At 42.0% G+C, this 17,532-nt stretch overlaps 1 protein-coding gene across 1 annotated transcript in view; it reads right to left on the bottom strand.

Annotated features, from left to right (window-relative positions):
* Positions 1-17,532, bottom strand: part of KCNU1 (potassium calcium-activated channel subfamily U member 1) — a 79,510-nt gene that overhangs the window by 12,073 nt on the left and 49,905 nt on the right. Inside the window, exons 20-22 of the mRNA XM_034759414.1 lie at positions 13,910-14,134; positions 13,159-13,336; positions 4,535-4,612 (exon numbers count right to left, since the gene is read on the bottom strand). Of these exons, the coding sequence (XP_034615305.1) occupies positions 4,535-4,612; positions 13,159-13,336; positions 13,910-14,134 (481 nt within the window). The remainder of the gene's footprint in view (positions 1-4,534; positions 4,613-13,158; positions 13,337-13,909; positions 14,135-17,532) is intronic.

Here is a 17,532-nt window from a genome sequence, read left to right as displayed (position 1 = left end):
CATCTGGCAATCAGAGGCTTAGGGACATCTAGATCATGGGGTTGCATCCCTGACCATCTTGGCTTATAGCCATTGATGGAACTATCCTCCAGGAACTTAACTCATACTTTTTTGAATGCAGTTATACTTTTGGCCTTCACAACATCCCCTGGCAATGAATTCCAAAGGTTGACTCTGCATTGTACTTAGAATCATAGAATATCAGGGTTGGAAGGGACCTCAAGAGGTCATCTAGTCCAACCCCCCTGCTCAAAGCAGGACCAATCCCCAGCTAAACTATCCCAGCCAGGGCTTTGTCAAGCCTGACCTTAAAAACTTCTAAGGAAAGAGATTCCACCACCTCCCTAGGTAACCCATTCCACTGCTTCACCACCCTCCTAGTGAAAAAGTTTTCCCTAATATCCAACCTAAACCTTCCCCACTGCAACTTGAGACCATTACTCCTTGTTCTGTCATCTGGTACCACTGAGAACAGTCTAGATCCATCCTCTTTGGAACCCCCCTTCAGGTAGTTGAAAGCAGCTATCAAATCCCTCCTCATTCTTTTCTTCTGCAGACTAAATAATCCCAGTTCTCTCAGCCTCTCCTCAAAAATCATGTGGTCCAGCCCCCTAATCATTTTTGTTGTCCTCCGCTGGACTCTTTCCAATTTTTCCACATCCCAAAACTGAACACAGTACTCCAGATGAGGCTTCACCAATGCTGAATAGAGGGGAATGATCACATCCCTTGATCTACTGGTAATGCTCCTACTTATACAGCCCAAAATGCCATTAGCCTTCTTGGCAACAAGGGCACACTGTTGATTCATATCCAGCTTCTCATTCACCTAGGTCCTTTTCTGCAGAACCGCTGCCTAGCCACTTATCCCCTAGTCTGTAGCAGTGCATGGGATTCTTCTGTCCCAAGTGCAGGACTCTGCACTTGTCCTTGTTGAACCTCATCAGATTTCTTTTGGCCCAATCCTCTAATTTGTCTAGGTCTTTCTGTATCCTATCCCTACCTTCCAGCATATCTACCACTCCTCCCAGTTTAGTGTCATCTGCAAACTTGCTGAGGGTGTAATCCACGTCTTCTCCAGATCATTAATGAAGATATTGAACAAAACTGGCCCGAGGACCGACCCTTGGGGCACTCCACTTGATACCGGCTACCAACTAGACATGGCGCCATTGATCACTTCCTGTTGAGCCCAATGATCTAGCCAGCTTTCTATCCAGCATATAGTCCATTCATCCAGCCCATATCTCTTTAACTTTCTGGCAAGAATACTGTGGGAGACCGTATCAAAAGCTCTGCTAAAGTCAAGGAATAAACGTCCACTGCTTTCCCCTCATCCACAGAGCCTGTTATCTCATCCTTTTGCTGGTTTTAAACCTGCTACCTATTAATTTCATTGGTGATCCTTGGCTTGTATGTTATTTGAAGGGTTAAATAGCACTTCTTTATGCACTTCCTTATTCACTTTCTCCACACCATTCATGATTTTATAGACCTCTATCATATCTCCCCTCAGCTGTCTCTTTTCCAAGCTGAACAGTCCCAGTCTTTTTAATCTCTCCTCATATGGAAGCTGTTCCATCCCCTTAATCATTTTTGTTGCCTTTCTCTGTACCTTTTCCAATTCTAATATATCTTTTCTAAGATGGGGTGACCAGAACTGCATGCAGTATTCCAGGTGTGGAGGTACCATGGATTGATATAGTGGCATTATGATATTTACTGTCTTATTATCTCTCTCTTTCCTAATGGCTCCCAACATTCTGTTAGCTTTTTTGACTGCTGCTGCACATTGAGTGGATGTTTTCAGAGAACTATCCACAGTGACTCCATGATCTTTTTCTTGAGTGGTAACCGCTAATTTAGATTCCATCATTTTGTATGCATAGTTGGGATTATGTTTTCCAATACGCATTACTTTGCATTTATCAACACTGAATTCCATCTGCCATTTTGTTGCCCAGTCACCCAGTTCTGCGAGATCCCTTTAACTCTTCGCAGTCAGCTTTGGATTGAGTAATTTGTATCATCTGCAAACTTTGCCACCTTACTGTTTACCCCTTTTTCCAAATAATTTATGAGTATGTTGAACAGCACTGGTCCCACAGATCCCAAGGGATACCACTATTTACACCTCTCCATTCTGAAAACTGACCATTTATTCCTGCCCTTTGTTTCCTGTCTTTCAACCAGCTCCTGATCCATGAGAGAACCTTCCCTCTTATCCCTTGACTCCTTACTTTGCTTAAGAGCCTTTGGTGAGGGACTTTGTGATAGGCTTTCTGAAAGTCCAACTACCCTATATCCACTGGATCACCCTTGTCCACATGTTTACGGACCCCATCAAAGAATGCTAATAGATTGGTGAGGCATGATTTCCCTTTATAAAAGCCATGTTGACTCTTCTCCAACAAATTGTGTTCATCTATGTGTCTGATAATTCTGTTCTTTACTATAGTTTCAACCAATTTGCCTGGAACTGAAGTTAGGGTTATTGGCCTGTAATTGCCAGGATCACCTCTGGAGTCTTTTTTAAAAGTAGTGTCACATTAGCGATCCTCCAGGTCATCTGGTACAGAAAGTGATTTAAGTGATAGGTTACATACCACAGTTAGCAGTTCTACAATTTCGTATTTTCAGAACTCTTAAATGAATGCCATCTGGCCCTGATGACTGATTATAGTTTAAATTTACCAATTTGTTCCAAAACCTCCTCTATTGACACCTCAATCTGGGACAGTTTCTCAGATTTGTCACCTAAAAGAAATGGCTCAGGTGAGGGAATCTCCCTCACATCCTCTGCAGTGAAGACTTTTGCAAAGAATTCATTTACTCATTTATTCATTCATTTACCTCTGTAAGATGAGGTAGCCATACATCCCTACATCTTGGGGTGTTGCGAGGGTAAATTAATGAAATTAATGGATGTGAGCTGATAATATACTATAGGGATGGAGACCTATATGGGTAGAATGTACTGTCACTGGACCTTGGGCAGCTTTGGGGAGGATCGGGTTTCTGTGGAGAGCTACGTTTTTCTCTCTCTCCAACTGGTGCAGTTTCAATTAGCTCAGCCAAATAGAATCTCCTAATAGAAATTTTGTTATTTTTCTAATATGTCTCCGGATTCTTCATTAACAGTTACTCCAAGTGTAATGACTACCAGGTCACAAGCAGCACCACCACAGCCATCCTTGGAACTTTTCCGTACTTTTACTTCCTGCCCCAGCTGGAACTGGGAAGCACAGGGGAGCATGGAAATAGGAGAAACAATAAATAAAAAATAAATAAATAAGACAAAACAACATTATTGTCAAACCTCAGACAAACAAGTAAACCTCCTATTCAAACCATCTCAGCCATTCCTACCGCCGCCTCAGGGGATCCAGCTTTGAAAGGATTACCATAAGCAGTGCTGCAATGATCCTGAGAGATGGTTACAGATGGACAAGAAGGAAGGGTAGGTCATTGGTTCTGGCTCAGTTATGAATGGAGGGTGGTTCTGGAATTGACAGAACTGTCACTGAGTTGTTCAGTGCACCTGGCACTTTTAAGGATCGTGTCAAACAAAATAGTGGCTGAGGGAGTCAGGGCCCAGTCAGAACGCCTAGCGACACACTATGCTAATTTGATGAGTACTGCCTTGTGTCAGCACTCTAAATGGAACTAAACATCCGCATCCCTGGAGACTAGCAGCCCAGCCATACCACTCTGGTGTCACACTGCCTGCTATGTTACTAGTAATCAGTTAATCATTGCACATGTTTCTAATTAATGGATTTAGTATGTAATCACCAGGGGATGAAGATGAAACTGCCAAGAGTAGCATGAAAAAGCATTGTGGGTTGTCTCTGTTATAAATGAAATCCAGAGTGGCTGAACAATATGGGATGTGAAGGACAGATGTATTCACTGGGTCTGATACTAAAATGCGCTGAGCTCTCAAGTTGTCTCCAGACTAATATGGACCCCATCACAGCAGTGTCTGAATCCTTCACAGTCATTCTGAATGATCTTCACAGAACATCCCTGTGAGGCAGGCAGTACTTAGATTGCATGCATGCTCTTTGGTACAGGGATTGTCTTTCTGGACAGTGGGCTGAGGCCTCTAGGTGACAGTGTAGTACAAATGAGATGAAAGAGGGAAGTGTTACTAGCCCTAATTTTACAGATGGGGAACTGAGGCACAGAGAGATCAAGGGACTTGCCCAGGTCCCAGAGGGAGTCTGCAGTAGAACCAGTAACTGAACCCACATCTCCTGAGGTCTAGGTCAGTTGCATAGCCACCAGGGTATCCTTTCTCTCGTCAATAGACTCACTACACACTGGGGATTTTGTAATACTCTGTTATAGGTTTTTTTCCCCTGACTTCTTCAAAGCCACCAAATTAACATTTAAGTCAACCCTTTTAATGCTCCTTGGACATGCAGTGCTTGTTGTTTTTTGTCTGTGAATTTTAAAGGGGGCCTGGGGTAAATAAATAATGCAGTACGCATATCGCTAGTGTGAAATATGTTCCCAAAGAATAACTTACTCAGCTCTGTGATGACGGGGATCCTTTTATAACTTGGCTCTGATTCATTCTCCGGTGTTCTCACTCTGCCAACTGCCTCTGCAGAAACAGTCAACAACAACACGGGGAGAGACCAGAGAGGTAAAGGCAGGAAGACAATGGTTCAGAGACTGACACATGCAGAAAGGCACTTACCTAGGCCTAAAAAAATGTCATTGTAATGTAAAAATCCCAAAGCACTTCCTATAAATAGAAAATTTCTTGCCTTGGTTTGCTTTTCCATGCTGCATTTTATTCACTCAGAATTTCAAAGGATTAAAAAAGAAAAGCTCTCCTGGGAGCCACTTATTGACATCATAACTAAAATATAATTACCCTCTGAGGAGCAGCGGGGCTGGTAATAGTGTTGTTAGGCACAAAGCCCCTAGTGAGCCAATTTGCACTCCGAGGGTTTTTTTTCCCTTGAAGGAGGCTGTAAAGAAATGGGATAGGACATGTGCAGCAAAAGTGAAAAGGGGGAAAGCAAAATGGCCTGCGTTTTGGAACTCAAGACATAAGCCAGTGGTTTAAGCAGGACATGTGAAGGCCTCCTGGAAAACATTAGTTCTGATTCTCCTCTTATTTTACACTAACCGGATGCCTTCAAGGAATTAGTTCTGATTTACATCGGTGGAAGTGAGAGGAAAACCAGGCCCATTTTATTTAAGGACAGTTTTCAGATACTGTGCTAGATTGTCTGCTTTCCCCATCTCTTGTTTGGATAGGATCTGATTCTGCCTCCCTTACTTATGTTCTATCAATCAACATCTAAGTGCTTATATTAGTGCCCATCACTGTAATATCTGAGTAGGTGACTATTAATTGGACTACTCATTGAGTAAGGCATTATTCCAAGTAAAGATGGCAGAATCCAAACTGTACTAGGGACTCTGACTAAAAGCAGGGTCTCGTCTCAGTCAGAGAAAGGATATTGGATAGTGAATCATCTCTCTTACAAATCCTATATAAAGTGGCTGAACAAACAGGGATAACAGAAGTATTATCTGGGTCTGGAAGTAAAACGCATTGAACCTTCTCTCTGTCTAGACACTGATATGGTCCTAGATGGGCCACTGGTCTAATCTATCCTGACAATTCCTAAATTCAGGTGACAGAACTGCCCAAAAACATTTGAAATGTGGGGCAGAGAAGCAGCACAAAAAGCACCTCCTGGGCATGCACTGGCATTTCTGAACATCTGCTGGTGACATCAGCTAAATGCCTGAAAATGATTATTGCCTTTATTCTATCTTTCCACATAGTGTGGTAGCTGATTTGAATGTATGTCAGATCATTGCCTGGATACATTTTCCTTATGTCAATATTTTTGCTACCAAACAGTACACAGCACTGTACCTGAAATCTTACAAACTGGCAGGGTGCTATTACAAAAGATTACTTAATTGTAGATTACTACTGTACATTTGAATTTCAATAGCATATTAAGTTGTCAGACTTAATTACTGTTATATATTTAGACTATGCCACAGATTATTTAGTTCAGTACCTAGGTTTGCCAACCTGTTCACTTTGTGACATGACAGGGCGATAATTACAGCATTACTGGAAAACCTAAAAGTTTCCATGGGAAAGACTAGGAGTCCTTGGCATTCAAGCTGACCCTAATAAATGGTCATTCCTGTGGGTGTAAATAATGTTGACCTCCATGGGGGTCTGGCTCACTATGAGCTCTTCAGTTGTATACCCCTGGGACAGGTAATGTGTGGAAGAGATGTGGTGGGCTCAGATGGAGCTCTCTGAAATGTTTATGATGAAATCCAAAGCCACAAGACGCATGACTGGTTCAGGCTTTGTTACAACTCCAGACTCGGATCATATAGCTGCAATGTTGACGTACGAGGCAATGTTCACTTAACTTTTGAGGAACCTAGGACTTCTGCCTCAAAATCATGACAAACGTCCAACTTTTGCAAGGTTGTGGATTTGAAATGGGGTGGTTTTATTTACAGCTGCAAAGTTTAACATGATGGAGAATCCGGATCAGTAAGGTGACTAGATGTCCAGCCAAGTAATTGAATAGTCCATCAGCAACTGATAAATATTGCACAGAAAAGTCCAGCTTTTAACTGTCTTTTTTTAAACCAAGTTTGCTGCTTCATAACATACATAAACAGGTATTTTAAATCGGTCCCTTCTGTACTTGCTAGCTCCTCAGATTATGATGATGTTAAAGAGAGATCTTCATAATCTATGCTCTCGCCTCCTATTTCCCAGACCAATAGTTACTGTCAGCCAATGCTTTTCTACTCTTGGTCCCCAAGATCAATCTGGGTCATACCAGGGACAGGTCTTCATCAGTCATTGGTTCTCTGGTATGAACCCCACCTCCCCTATAAAAGGGATCCTGCATTCATGGGTGTGCTACAATCCCACTTATTTCAGATGGACTAATTTGGACTATTTATTGGTTCCCCTGCACTTACTTTAGTTCTACTTCTCTATTTAACTTCTACATGTCTCCTCCCTGACCCCAATTCTGTGAACAGTAAAGCTCTGTCTACACTGTGGTTTTTTTTTTTAATTTTGTCTTGCAACTGTCAAGCTATGCCAGTGAAACCCCCAGTCTAGATGTGCTGCACTGGTATAAAATGGAGCTTGTACAAGCTAGTGCAATTTATCCCAGTGAGTTACCATGGTGGGTTGCAACAGTAGAAGCCCTGATTTGCTTCTACTGGGGAACATTACTATTTTCATCTCAAGCTTCCAAAATATAACTATAGGTATCTATCCTGTGCTGTGGACACCTACTCCACACATTAAAATCACTGAATAAGAAAATGGCTGCCTATAAATACATCCACTCCTTCCTCCAAAGCTTTAAAAAAAAAAAAAAAAAAGGGAGCTGTATTAGGGGTTCGTAGGAGTGCAGCTATAGTGTTGTATATAGACTGGTGCAAATTTCCCTAGTCTAGGTCAAGCACTATTTAACTTTAAGAACATAGTGGTCCCAAGAAAGTCAATGGGACTATTTGCATCTTAAACTTAAACATGCATCTAAGTATTTGCAAGATCAGGGATCTTTTGAGATAGAGCCCCTGAATGAATGGTTTTACCAGCCTCACATTAGCTGAGTTTGGCAAACTGTTTGGACATCCTCTATCTCTGGAGCCTTTCTTCTCTCCCCCGCTCCCTTCTAGTTCTTTTACTTGGCTTAAATCAAGTAAACAAGCGTATCTCTTTTCCCCCTCACCCCCCACCAAAATGGAGACATAGAATAGAAAACCCCCTTCTTCATTTATATTTGGATCACTAGCTGACCTCATCAGGTTCCTTAGTTGCTAGCATTATTCAGCTGTTTCACCTGGAAGTATTCCCCCTCAATTAATGCCACCTGAGTTTACCTCAGCAGCAGGGATCTACCTGCTAGAATTTTATTGCAGAAGATTTTTTAAGCCCTTCAGCACCACACACAGTGGCCCTGCTGTAACAATGCTTGTAGAGAAAGAAAAGATCAACCCTAGTTTGCATTTGAGGCCAGATTTTCAAAAGTATATAGATATCTAAATATGCAAATAGGCACCTACTGGGAATTTCAAAAGTGGCTAAGCAAGTTAGCCACCTAGGGTAGGATCCATGAAGGGACTTAGGCATTGCAATGCTGAATGTTATAACACCTAACTTTTAAGTGCCTAGAAAGTCACAGGAACAACACTGTGATCCATAAAGCCAGGTTAGGCATCTAGATTCCCTACTAACAATACATGGGGAAAGAGAGGTACCTCAGAATGTGAGCCACAAAAGCCAACATGTGAGGCAGACCGCTGCCTAAGATAGCAGATGGGGGAGAGGGGAAGAGGTGCTAAGCCCTGCTCCTCCCATGGAACAATCAGAGAGAAAGAGGGAATGACCCTATAGTATTGTGGTTAGGGATCCACCTGGAAGATGGGAGAGGACCTGTCTCCCTACTCCAATCACTTGTTATTTATCCACAGTGGAACAGCTTCAGCAGGAGACATTGAAGGAGCCCCACATCAGAATATCCCACAGCTCAGTGGTTAGACCCAGCTCCTGAGAGGTGGGACACCCTCTATTCAAATCCTTTCTCCCTGCTGACAGATGAGGGAATTAAACCTGGGTCTCCCACATAAGTTAAAAGTTATAAAGTGGGTACCACTACCTCCTCCTCCAGCTGGCTTTTGAATGGGACCCAATCCAGTAGATGTGCTAAGAGGCAGCCTACTGGATTGTGCCCTGCACATGACTTAGGCAGCTGGATGCCTATCTTCCCCCAGTTCCGGAGTCACTCTGAGGTTTTGGTGGGAGATAGATGGCAGAGCACCGACAGTGGAGAAGCAGTGAGTGAATGCCAGGGTCTAAAGCTTAGGCGCTTAGAGAATTTTTACAGAGGAAAGCTAGGCACTGAGTGAATTTAGGTGCCTACAAAGTTAGGTGGCAGCCAAGCAGGAGATTTGGTGCCACACCTGGGGATTTAGATACCTAACGCGTAGGTACCTTAGTTACTTCATGGATTGAACCCTGACTTCCATTGAAATCAATGGGAGCTGGACACCTAACCTACTTAGCAGGTTTTTAAAGTCCTAGTACGCACCTATCTGGGCCTGAGACCCTTGAAAATGTGAGCCCTTAAACTCTTCAGACAGCCTAAGGGCAGCTTTCGAGTACAGGACTGTCTGATCCAGCAAGGCTGGGAATTTTCATTTTTATATGTGAGGTTATTAAAAAGAAATAGTCATTCAAAAAAGTAACATCTTTTTACTGTGTCTCCTGCCTTTAACCACCGATACCTTTACTGACCACTATTTTGGTTTTAGAGGTGGACTACTACAAAATAATTCAGAGGAAAAAGTGAATCAAGCGGTTATAGCAGTGGGAGCTGGGACACCTGGGTTCTACTCCAACCTCTCTCCACCTTAGTTCATAACCTGCTGGCTAACCATATAACCTCTCTGTGACTTGATTTACCCATTTGCAAATGGGGTGTAATAATAATTTACTTCTTCCTAGGGGGTGAATGTCTATAAGCCGGTTTTGAGATCTTCATATGAAAAGCCCGATAGTAGTGTAAAATATGGCCTCAATCTTTTGTTGGATCAGCAGGGACTTCCTATAGGTGGACCCAGCTGCAGGATCTGGGCCTATAATTAAAAATAATTACAGCAGCAAAGAAGAAAGTGGGCTGGCTATTTTAACAACACATCTAATGAACCTTGAAAGAGGAAAGAGCTAATTTATACTCAGAAGGTGAATCACTAAACAGATTTAATGGCTGGCTCGGGAAAAAGGGTTTTTATTTATTGATGATAATGTCCTTTAAGTGAATACTACTTTTCTGTCCGCAGAAAACAGTGTAAATCTGAGAAATGGCCTTAACTGAGTAGCCAAGGATTTACGAAATTGGGATTGTAGTCACTTTAGGGATCCAGAACTCACTAAAAAGTGAGTTAGGAGAGAGGCACCTTATAAATACCTGAGTGAAAAACCTAGAATAGATAGAAAGGGATCATGTTGGGGAACTCTGTCTTTTGTCAGAAGATATCAAAGCTGTTTGAGTCAGTGGTGACAGAATCTCTTTCCTTTTATTCAAATTATTCTTTTAGAAAGAACTGATCACAGTAATGAGTAATAAAAACAAGAATAATTTGCATTTCCACACTGCCCCTTGGCTAAAAATCTCAACACATGTTGCAAACTGTAATTAATTTGGCTTCACAACAATCCTATAACTATGATTACAGAGATGAACAATTGAGGTACAGTATGGCTAGGTAGTTGCCCAAGGACACACAGCAAGTCAGTGGTAAGGATAAGAATGGACCTGATGCCAGGATTCTTGCTCTTCCCGCTAGATACCACTCCTTCCCAAACCCATAAATAGAACCCAGGAGCCCTGACTCTCAGTTGCTCTAACCACTAGCCCACACTCTATCCATGAGTCAGGAAGAGAACCCAGAAGCCCTGATTTTTAATTGTCCCATCTCTGACCAGTACACTAGACTCCCTCTCTGAAACATAACCTGGGGTCCTGGCTCTTGCTCCTATGCTCTAACTACTAGCCTTTTTCTCCCTCCCCAGAGAAGCAATCTGATTCCTTATACTCTTGTCAGTGTCCCTGCTTCTCCTATTCTGGAGCTGAGCATTGACTGAGTTTTTCCATTATCCATGACATAAGATTTTTTCCCCCCATCCCTCTTGGTCATTTTAATGAATGAGGAAATCAGAGGCATCTTATTTCACATGCTCTGCTTCCATGGAACAAATCATCTTGTCATCTGTCCATCTCCCAACAGAATTGTTGGAAAGCTACATGGTGTGAGGAAGGATAGTCTTGTAGTTAAAGCGAGGACTGAGGATCTGAGATCTATTCTTGCCTTGTTGCTGACATGATGTGTGACCGTTGGCATGGGCCCAGATCAACAAAGGTATTTAGCCCACAATGCCTGAATACCTTGAGGACCTGGGCCATGTTGCCTAACTTCTTTATGCCTCAGTTTAAAGAACTGTTTAAAGAACTGTAAAACATTGATAATACGCTGGCCTGGGAGCTTGTTGGGGTTAATTAAAGTTTGTAAAGGGCTCTGAAATCTTCTGATGGACAAAGCTATAGAAGTATTTCCAAAAGAAGTGGGTAAAAATGTACTTGAGGAAACTGCCCAGATGGGGTGGGAAAGGTTGTTTTTCTATTTTTCTCTATTATTGTTATTGTAGGTAAGGGGTTTGGATTCTGCTTATCACAGGTTTTGGTGATTAAGGCAAAAATGCTGAAGAGAAGAGAGCCAGTGATTGATAGAAAGAAATGTCTTTTTATTCCTGTAGATCTATCTATCTATCCATCCTATCTATCTATCTATCTATCTATCGCCATATGTACATACAAAGATGTATGTACAGTAGCTATATCTGTCTATTATGGATAGAGAGATACAAACATTATATATAAAATGTGTGTATGTGTGTGTGTATGTGTATACATATATATATGTACACATATATACATGCATACACACACACACGGTATCTATATCTATCTGTATGATGAATATATAGATCTATAACTATAGATCTAACTTTATATCTATGTACAAATTGCTTTTTAACTAATTAATCTGTTTCAGCTACATGTACCTCTTACTCAAACATACCTTATTAGTCACTTTTTCTTCTTTTCTAATCCTATATTCATATTGTTTTGTCAATTTATTATTTAAAAACATGTCTCTGCCTTACTCTAATCTTTCCTTTGGCACAGCCATTGTTTTAAAAGCCTTGTGAATGATAATAAAGTATGGGGAAAACACTTAGGAGAGTCATATATTTCTCAGCCCGTTTTCAGTTAATTAATACTTCTCCTTTCCCAAGAGGAGGACAAATCTTGGCTCCTTTGCCAAATGAAGGGAGGAAGAGAAATGCAATAAATATTCTGCGGACTGGATGTTTTGCTTCCATGGCAGTTCTGTGCTACAACTGCTGTTTAGATGAAACACCCCCCCCCCCAAATCCCCCAGGGGGAAACATACAAATCTGTTACCTGTGTTGAAGGTTAGGGAGTGTACAATGCATCTGCCATCTACCCTGCCCATTAGCTCCATTCACATGGGCTTTTGCAAACAAAACTGAAGCTACTAACGCTTCAGAAGTAAGTATGGATGCACCCCCCATTTCCCATCCTCAGAAGGTGGAAATCCAAAGTATTGCTTTGAATTTGGAAGAGTCATTGATGTATTTATCTTTTGGAGGGATAGGTCAGTGATCAGAGCAGTGGTAAATAGGGGGCAATGCCCAGCGGGTGGTGGAGAGAGAGAGGACACAGATGATTCCTCATAAAATTTTTCAGTTTGACTCTGTCGTGTTTTGCTATAACATGCTGGGTGGCTCTCTGAGCACGTGGAGAATAGGTCCAAGAAACCTACTAGTTTTCCTTCCCATTAAACACCTGCTTGTCAAGCAGAAAAGTGTCCTTCCCCACTCCCTGATTCACCTCATTACTTAAGCTTTCTCTGTTTTTAATTTTTTTTTTTTACAATTATTTTATGCCTGGGGTTTCCTAGCAACCAAAGGATGGCCTGTGGGACACCTATGCCCCTATGGTTGTTCCTAGCAGTGGTGGTAGGTATATCTCCCAATACACACTGCCCATTGGTGAGAGTTCCCATTCCTATTCTCCCTGACCCTTGCCAAGGAGTTGCTCTTACTTGGTGCCCCTCACCTCAAAGCTGCAAGATAGTGGGAACTGCTTCCTTGTGTCCCTTGATTACTACCAAATCTGACACCAGTACTAAGGCAGACAGAGGGCAGTGGCTGCATTTTTTACTTTTTCATGTTGGACAAAGCAGAACAGGGATTGTGGCAAGAGTTTCAACCTACAATCCGTCACTGGTCGGACCTTGAAAAAACTTAAAATTGCCGACAAAAAGTGCATGTTACCATCGTGGCTGGTGTTAGTGCAAAGTCCTGACCCCTCTCAATGAAAGATTAGTTTCAATTTGTCTTCTGCCAAGGTTTATGCAGAAGTAAACTGAAATATTCCTCTTTTAATGCTACTGCTTGAGAGAGGAGACAGAGATTATTTTATTTTCCCTTGCTTCATCACATCAAGATGCCCATCTACATAACTGAGAAGTTCTTACCTCCAGCAGTTGAGCTGCACTTAAACTGCATGGACTGGATGTTAAGAGTGGCTAAGATGCTTTCTGTGTCCACCAGAGTTGGATTGGTGGAAGCCCTCAGGTTAGAAGACAGGATGGTACACATGGTGCAGTACCTTATGTTAACTGCCCTCAGGTCTGCACAGGAGAGAGCGCTGCCCTGATGAAAAAGGACAGATCATTGGAGTATGAGACTGAGAGAAGGGTGAACATTAAAGGGTCATAGGTTTAGTTCAGATAAGCAAACAAATTTCAGAAACTTCTCCAACATTCCTCTCACCAGTGAAGGTCCAGAAACAGAAGTAGAAACTGCAAAAGTTTTGAGCTTCTCTTGTGAAATTTTGGATACTTTCCCACTTCTTGTGGGGAGCAGGTTCTCTGTGCTTCTGCAGGAAACCAGAGAGTGCAGAGGCACCCGTAAAAGAAAACAAACTTTGGAGAAGTGAAAATTTGTCAAGAAAGTTTTGGGTTCAGGTTCAAGTTTGGGGCAGAGGATCAATTAAGTTCTTGTTGGATCTGAATGAATTTGTCCATCTCTGATGAGAATACAGAATTACAGAAGGAAAATCCAGTGGAAGACAAAGTCCCATCATAAGGGGAAAGTGTCAAATTTGGAGTGTTGCACATGGTTACTAAAAACATATTGAACTTTAAAACTGTCTAAAAATGGTGCGAGTGTATGTATGAGAGAGAGAGAGAGAGAGAGAGAGAGACTGAACAGAGAAATTCTTACCGGGAATAATAGCAGCTTTGGGAAATTCTGGATAAATTTCCACTCTCTTTTCATATATTCCAGAGACCCGACAAAGACAATGTCTTTCAGCTCCTGGTAAGTGAAGTTACTGGCTCGTAAAGGCATCACAAAGTTCCGCAGCCCAATCAATGTTGAGTTAGTATCTCCAAAGACACAAACCACGATATGATCATGCAGAGGTGAAGTAGTTTGTTCCTGGTGCTTCTAAATTAAAACAGAACAGCCCCAAAGCTGCTAGTTTTTTACATTTTTCTTGGACCTTTTCCTTACTGGATAACACCCCTGCCATAGAATCAGACTTTGTATAAAATGAAACAATTCCTCATAAGTTCTTTGAGTCCAAACTCACTCCCCTAAAGTTTCAGAGGCAGGAATACAACATAGCAGAGAAGATAGCTTACAAGGGTGAGGCAAGCTACATATTCAAATCCCAATAGTATCTGCTGAGCCCTACAGTCTTCTAAGACAGTAAAATAAATACCAGGCAGTGTTGTGTTTATGAGTCTTTCTGGTGAGCCTTTAAAAAGTAAGGTCCTGTTAGCTGTGCATGGACATTACAGATACAAGGCACTTTTTCACTAAGTGTTGAAAGTTCACCTTGAAGTTGTGGTCAAAATCTCTCCCCCTCACCCACCATATATTGTTGTGAAGTGTGCTCCTCTCTGTACACATGAGCAGTATATTCCATGAAGCTTGCAACTTCTTGTCAGAAAACACAGGCTGATTGCTGCAAACAGAAGAATTTTACCCAGACACCAGATTAGAACCCATTCCTATGCTGTGCTCGGCCAGGGTTCTGGATTTTAAAGGGACGCTCTCCACCCTTACTTCACTGGCTGCTCCTACAGTGCTAAGGTTTTGTGTGTTCCATATCATGGCTAATCAGAACTTCATTGCAATGGTGAGATTAGAACTCCAATCATCTTGCTCCAGAAGCACAGAACAGTGTTGCTTGGAGCAAGCTATTAGCAGTATAGGGCCTACAATGCACAGTGGAGCAGTTCTTAGTCCCTCCAGTAGAGAGCAGTGGTGTCCATACACAATTTTAAAACCTCTTTGTTCCCCTCCCTCACAGTCTATTCACCTCAGATTTACTGCCCCTCTCATCTGTGTCCCCCTCAAGCCCTTTCCCTTCAGCATCCCTGCTCCCTTCTTTTCTGTCCATTTATCCGATATCTTCCCAACCAAACCCACCCCCAAATAAATAAATAAATACATACATACATTAAATTGTAGCACTAACATGACACCTACTGCTTGCACACTGTTCTCTCTGCTTGTGTTTTATACCATGTTCCCCATGCTGTGTTTGCTACCCTGTGTTTGTTCATGAGCCCCCATTCTTGCTTGGTCCTTAGGCACTACTGCAGTCAATATGATTAACAACAACAACAACTTTGGCCAATTTGTTATTTGCATAATATCATATTTATCCAGTTATGTATTTACTATTAATTTCAGGGTTGGGGCCCCATTGTGCAAGGCAAGGTACAAATGCATAGGAAGACATGGTTAATCATTGTCAACTCATTTAAATCACAAAGATCAGGGGAAAGGCAGAGCAATCATGTTATGGAATTTGTTTCCCTATTTTTTGACCAGATGTATATTTGGGTTTTGCATTTCTGGTTCTGTGACGTCATGTTTCCTTGTGACACACTACACCGTTGTTTGCATCATCCTCGCTGCATGACGAGGTGCCAAGTAATGAGATGTGAGTGAGGAAGCCTTATTTGATTGGTACATGGTATGTGTCCACATTAACCAGTTGAGAGCTGTCAATGTACATGGTGTGTGTCCACCTTAGCCAATGAGGTGTCAAATTAGTAAGTCCTCATAACATTCTTTCCCCAACCGCTGTTTCCCAGAGAAACAAAAGCATTATGGCAGAGGAAACTTTCCTGATGAGATATTACAATCATAACTAAATTAAATGATTGTCTCTAACTAATTGGATTAGTTTATATTGAATAATGAAACCTTCAGCTGTATTTAATGCAACATGCCTTAAGTCCAATGATTAGTTTATTGAATGGAGCTAAACAGTTAAGAAACACAATCTATTATATAGTGTATTTTATAGGAACAATTGGAAAAACTATGTCGGCTGGAATCTGCAGAAGGAAATATGCAATTGCTAGATCAACAGGAGCAAGTATGGTATAATAAGTGAGCAACGGGGACTGGAATGTCATTTTGGAGAAACAAGTCTACAAACTTGAGGTGTAATTCCCAGCTTAAAGAATCATACTGGTGCTAGCTCCGATAGTGCTAGTGCACTAAAAAGAGCATAGCATGAGTAACGGGAGCGGCTCACCACCCCAGTACATATCCATCTGAGACGCTAGGTACATAGCTTTGTTGGCTAGCACCTCAGGCTTCTTGCAGCCCCAGCCCCAAATGTAGATATATGCTAAGGATTTGAAAATGTGACTTAGGTGCTTTTGAAAATGCTACACTTGGGTTATCTGACCTGAGCCTCCAGGCCTTTCGGATATTTATCCCTTTCTATTTTGGAGACTGATGGGTTTTAGGATCCTTTTACATGCTCAGAAGGAGGATGCTGCATTTCAAGCAGCATGAATTCCAACCTGCTGCAAGTCTCCCAGCTGGCGGAACAGCTTGAACATTCTGTATGTCTGATGAAATCTTTGATCACCTCACTGCAAGATTTGGTTGCCTCCTCTCAGCATCCTGGCAGCTCAGAGCACCGCCTGCCATTTCTAAATGGAATTTTGTTCTTTTAAAAGACTAACACTTATAGTAAATAAATGAACTAAAAAAAAAAAAAGAAAGTTTTAAAGATTCCCAGACTGGTAAAATCAGAACACAGAAAGTCTTTAAATTTGCAATTAAGTCATTTTAAAAACAAAATATTTGAAAATGAGTTTCCCCTTTGCCTACCTGCCAGGACCCTCTAGTGAACCAGCTGCCTCCCCACCCTCAAGTCCTGCTGCATAGCAAAGGCCTTGCCAGAGAATGATTATGTAGTATATTAGAGATATATTAAAAAGAGCCCCCTCTCTGTGCCCCCCATATAGCCCTAGAAAGGTTGGTGTTCAATTCCCAGCTCAGCCACAGACACCCTGTATGACCTTGGGCAAGTCACTTAGCTGCTCTCAGCCTGAGATTCCCATCCGTAAAATGGGGATAACACTCCTATGCCTGTCTTCTGCATGTTGAGTATACCTTCGTCCTATGCATCTGAAGAAGTGAGGTTTTTACCCACGAAAGCTTATGCCCAAATAAATCTGTTAGTCTTTAAGGTGCCACCAGACTCCTTGTTGCTTCTTTGGGAGAGGGACTGTCTCCTGCTGTGTGCATGTACAGTGCCTAGCATGATGGGGTCTTTGTCTTGGTTGGAGTCTCTAGATGCTACTGTCATACTAATAATAATAACCATCAGGAGCAGATGGAACCACCCTCACGGATGGTACAGCTTCCAGACACTCTCAGTCCCACCTGTCCCTGAGGGCTCAACCCCCTCTGAGCTTCCCTCAGGGTCTCGTAGCATAGATCAGTGTCTAAAGGGCACAGTGTATCCGAAGAGAACAAGAAAGAACACAAGTAAAGTGAGTGAGTGAACAGTGCAGGTGTGAATG

Source organism: Trachemys scripta, chromosome 2, assembly GCF_013100865.1.
Source record: "Trachemys scripta elegans isolate TJP31775 chromosome 2, CAS_Tse_1.0, whole genome shotgun sequence".
Classification (NCBI taxonomy): domain Eukaryota; kingdom Metazoa; phylum Chordata; order Testudines; family Emydidae; genus Trachemys; species Trachemys scripta.
The sequence above is the reverse complement of the archived record's forward strand: the minus strand, read 5'-3'. Positions and strand labels throughout refer to the sequence as shown.